This window comes from Calidris pugnax, unplaced genomic scaffold (assembly GCF_001431845.1).
Source record: "Calidris pugnax isolate Ruff unplaced genomic scaffold, ASM143184v1 scaffold171, whole genome shotgun sequence".
NCBI classification, from domain to species: domain Eukaryota; kingdom Metazoa; phylum Chordata; class Aves; order Charadriiformes; family Scolopacidae; genus Calidris; species Calidris pugnax.
This window is the reverse complement of record NW_015091064.1, coordinates 5,586,337-5,591,031: the sequence shown is the minus strand read 5'-3', so window position 1 is coordinate 5,591,031 and position 4,695 is coordinate 5,586,337. Positions and strand designations below refer to the sequence as shown.

The window sequence follows — 4,695 nt, the reverse complement described above, 5'->3', positions numbered from 1 at the left end:
GGTAATTAGAATTCTTACTCTGGAAGATATGAAATCTCCAGTACAGAAAATTTTGAAGAGCAGGACAAACAGCTGTTGGGACTGGTTTAGGAACAGGCAATTGTAATCTTTGGAACAGAGACTGTCACTGTGCCTGTGTCCAAAGCAGTAAACCCAACCATACCACATCACAGACCTGACCATTACAATTTGGTCATCTATACTGAATTTATTTAAATTACAAATTCTGCTTCCGGTACACTTTAGGCACAGGCCAATAAGCACTCTCCCAACAATTCCCAGGCACAGCCAATGAGATAAGATGGACCGGGGACTACTCCCATGGGCACTTTAGAAGTAGTCACCTTTTTTTAAAGGTTAAGAGAGCTTTATAGAATAGACGTGGACAGATAGTACTAGCTGGACTGGCCGCCAAGAACGGACTTTGGCACCGTTTCATTCACTAGCAGGGATGTAACATTTAAGTCTCTTTCAGCCTCTTTTCTCAGGTTCTACAGTTATGACTCTGCACTGGTTTTGTAGGCCAGGAGAGGAAGATTTGCAGCAATGGTAAACATAACACAAACCAAATGCTTAGCACAAAGGAAAACAACACATACAGACACACCTTTTGGTTATGCTTTTAATACCTGATGAGACCCTGGTCCAATACTGAAGCGATGGGCATAAGCACAAAACACTTGACTTTCCTAAGAACTTCTCCACACAACTTGTGAAATGGGAGCCAAAAACTGCTGGGCCAGTGTTCAGGTAAAATGAATCACTGCAGCTCTGCTGCTGACACTGAGATTATGACAATTTTACAAACCTGATCTATCTGGTCCCCTGCTCTGCCTTTGGCTTCTGTTTTGAAGATGCAAAGCTTGAGAGAGACCAACTACATTTGGGAACTAGACTGGGGCCCCTTCAAGGGAATTATTCCTCATTTACAAAAAAGTAAGTGACAACATTTCCAAGACTACTAGGTAAGTGTTTACTGCCACTCTTTTATTATGTATCAAATATTTATTTTTTTGTTTCTGAAGCAATACAGTTTTCTTTGCAGTAACATCAACTCCCTCTACACCAATTAATGGAATTTTACTATTGACATATCCTTTACCATGAAAAACAGTATCAGAGGTTATGTTCTAAAAAAGATTTATGATAAAAATGTAGGGAAGAGAAGAAAATACTTCAGATGAAGATTCCCTAGATGGATTTTTTTTTCAAAGTTAAGCTGAGCCCTTCATGTCTGTACCACAACCATAGTAATGATGACTTCTTAACTACAAAAGCTCATATAACTATCATTCCATTATTTTAAAAAGAGGTACTTCTGTTTATTAGTAAATGGTAAACACATTGTAAAGTCACTAATGCTGTGTGATATCACATTCAAAACTCTTAATATTTTAACTCATTCAGGTTAGAAACTGAACATCATTAAGAACATTTGAAAGTCTTTTTCTTAACTATTTGTTAGTTCCTACATCAATCCAACCCTAAGACACTGTCATGAATTCCTATCCCACTTTTTTTGAGTAAATTCCCAGCCAGACCCCCAAAGTGGTGCATTTCTCAGATCAAAATCAGAGCCTGGATTTACTTCCTCTAGAGGAGCAGTGAAGGCACTGCACAGGACTTTAGGAGACCTCAGTTTAGGTCCCTACTTTCCTACAAGATTCCCACACAGTCTTGGGCAAGTACTAAGGCTTAGATCTTAGAGGGTGTTTAACTCCCATTGGTTTCAAGCAACGTCTATCACTGTGGTTCTATCTCAACTGCAGCATGCCAAGCTCATCAAAGTGAAACATAGACAAACACTCTCCTTGCATATTCTTCTTTCCCGGGAAAGGAGACCTGGACACATGACTTGGAAGTGGGCCATAAGCAGCCATGACCCTTGAATTGGACAAGTTGTTGAGGGAGAACTCCAGAGCACTCTGCTGAGCAGGGTGATTCTGGTTGTTCTGTAAATAGGAGGGCAAACTCTGTCCAAACCTGATTATGTGCACATTTTTTCCAAACTTCCCCATAGTCACAGCAGCATGGGACAGACCACATTCCTGCAGGTGATTTGACAATACACCTGGTCAGTTGGGAGACAGGTGCAATTCACTTGTATGTCCCATATCAGAAAGCAACCCGCAGCATAAGGCTGGCTCTGCACCAGAGTATAAGCACATTGCTTCCTGCCAGCCGAATCTCCAGGAATATTTTAGGGTTGGGACTATTCTGGGTTTAATTCTATTAGGAACTATTTGACTCCTATATCAAATTGGCCAAGGCCAGTGCCAAAAACTGTGCCTTCTTATAATGGCCAGAGAGTCAAATGGATCAAATGTCAAACTTATCTTCCAAGCTGCCGGTCCTTTCCAGAAACCACTCACTCACTCACACTCACTCACAGATACGGACTTTGACTATGAGACGACTATTCACTTGGTTCTGGTATTGCAGAATATCTTTCAAATAGTTGAAACATTACTTGGTCCAATACTTACAAAGTCCCTGTAAAGGACAAAATATTTTCTTGAGAGTAGCTGAAATCAAAACTTCAAATTGAAGACTCAAAACTTGCTTGTAATGAATCCTCATGTTCAAACGAAGGGAGGACTCACAGTCTCACAGTCAGGGTACTGGACTGGCACTCAAGAGTCCAAAAGAATGATTGCACAGCCAGTTGAAGTGTACAACCATGGTCCCCATACCAGCCTCCTCACCATTCATTCCCAACCCTCCCAAATCTTGCCCTTGTGTCAGCGCTGAAAAATAACACCACTAAAGCCATACAAAAATAAATTCTAGCTGGATCAATGGGAAGATCTGACTCACCACATACCCACACAATTGTTAGTATCAACTAAAGAAAGAAGCTGAGAAAGAGTTGGTGGTGGGTAGTACGATGGACACCTCTTTTGGTATTTCAGGCAATCTTAAAATCATATCTTAAGACTGCCTCCTCCTTCCCAGAGATCTCCTGGGAGACCTTCCACATTTCTCTTGGTCTCTCTGTGCCTCAGCTCCCCAGCTGTACCTTCCTCACAGAGGTATTTTGAGGGAACACAGACAAGGGCTGACACCTTTTTGGACTGACACTGCATAAATAAGATCAAACTTTACAACAAACTGAAAAGTACAAACTGATGCCTGAAACCAAGAACTTTTGAAATAACTGGAGAATATATGGTAGATCATGTACTGTGCTGCCCTGTGCTACTGTTCTGATGTCAGAGGAGGAATATAAATCAGAGCAGAAGCACAGCAGTAGCTCTATTCCATGCTGATACTCATGTGACTTGGCGACCTTTCTTTCAGTGGGACTGGAAAACAAATTTGTTTGTTATACATTTCCATTTTCCACATTTTCAGAGTTTAAAGTAAGCTCTTAACTGTATTTCAACTGGTTTTGATGATTGCTGTGTATATGTGTGTTCATAAACAAATGTGTGCATCTGCACATCCTCAGGTATGGAAAAGGGCCAAAGACTAATACTTGCCCAACTCCCTTACAAACAGACCACACTGAGTCAGGTAAGAAGATACTATCAGGAAGCCTGTATTAGTGAATTGTAGCCTCTTAACTGTATTTCAACTGGTTTTGATGACTGCTGTGTATATGTGTGTTCATAGATAAACAAATGTGTGCATCTGTACATCCTCAGGTATGGAAAAGGGTCAAAGACTAATACTTGCCCAACTCCCTTACAAACAGACCACACTGAGTCTGGTAAGAAGATACTATCAGGAAGCCTGTATTAGTGAATTGGAGCTATCAGAAAAGCAGAAAGTGTCTAAAACCATTAGAAGCTATTTTCATGGCTTTATGCCTAAAGTAATAAATAATTATGCTGAGTCTTTCTCATCTTATCTCCTTCAGTGTCTCCCCACTTTTTCTACAGTTCTCTTCATGGAATTAGGCTCATTTTACTGTAATAGGAGTACATCCATCTGACTTCTAACTGGGTACACTGATGACAGCAAAATCTAATCTACGTACACTAAACATTTGTCAGTATTTGTTTCTGAATACAGCAGAGACACAAATAATGCCACCCAGAAAATAAAATAAACAAAACATTCCAAAACACCCTCCAGACTGTGAACCAAAACAGAGGTCAATAGACCCATCGAGGTCAATCACTTTATATGTAAAAGGAAAAAGGAACTGCTCATTACTTCGTAATATCAGTGCTGAGATCCTGTTATTACTACGGGCCTCTACACAATTCCTATTTTTGACAGGGATAACAAAAATATTGCATAGTCTTGTCTCCTCCCCACTCTCCACGAGATACATTCTCTTTTACCTTCTCTTCTTGAAGATAGAGGAGAAACAGTAATAGAAAAAGTAACAGCTGTTTGAGGTGGGGGGGAATCACAGCAAAGAAACCTGAAATATCCGAAAGTTTAGTTTCATATGCAGCAATTGCACTGCTGCCAGACATGCTCTGCTATGCCATTAAATCCCTCCGGCCTGTTACCACTTTCATTATTCCATCTCGGGGAAAGAATTAGCAAAGCAGTGGCCCTAACGCAGCAATCTGCATCAGCAGTTGCCAGCCCAAGGGAGGCAAAATCTCCTCCCTAACGTACAAGGGGAAGCAGCACACGGAGGGGCGCTGGGCTCGACAAGCCCACCCAGCTCGGGAGGAGCAGGGACCCCACACCCACCCCTCCCCGCCGCTGGGTACCCCCCTCTGACGATAAACC

The 4,695-nt window shown here is 41.4% G+C and overlaps 1 protein-coding gene across 1 annotated transcript in view; it reads right to left on the bottom strand.

The window, feature by feature from the left end:
* Positions 1–1,754: 1,754 nt before the first annotated feature.
* Positions 1,755–4,695, bottom strand: part of LOC106896629 (phosphatidate phosphatase PAH1-like) — a 48,715-nt gene continuing 45,774 nt past the window's right edge. Inside the window, exon 5 of the mRNA XM_014956746.1 lies at positions 1,755–1,952. Within this exon, the coding sequence (XP_014812232.1) occupies positions 1,755–1,952 (198 nt within the window). The remainder of the gene's footprint in view (positions 1,953–4,695) is intronic.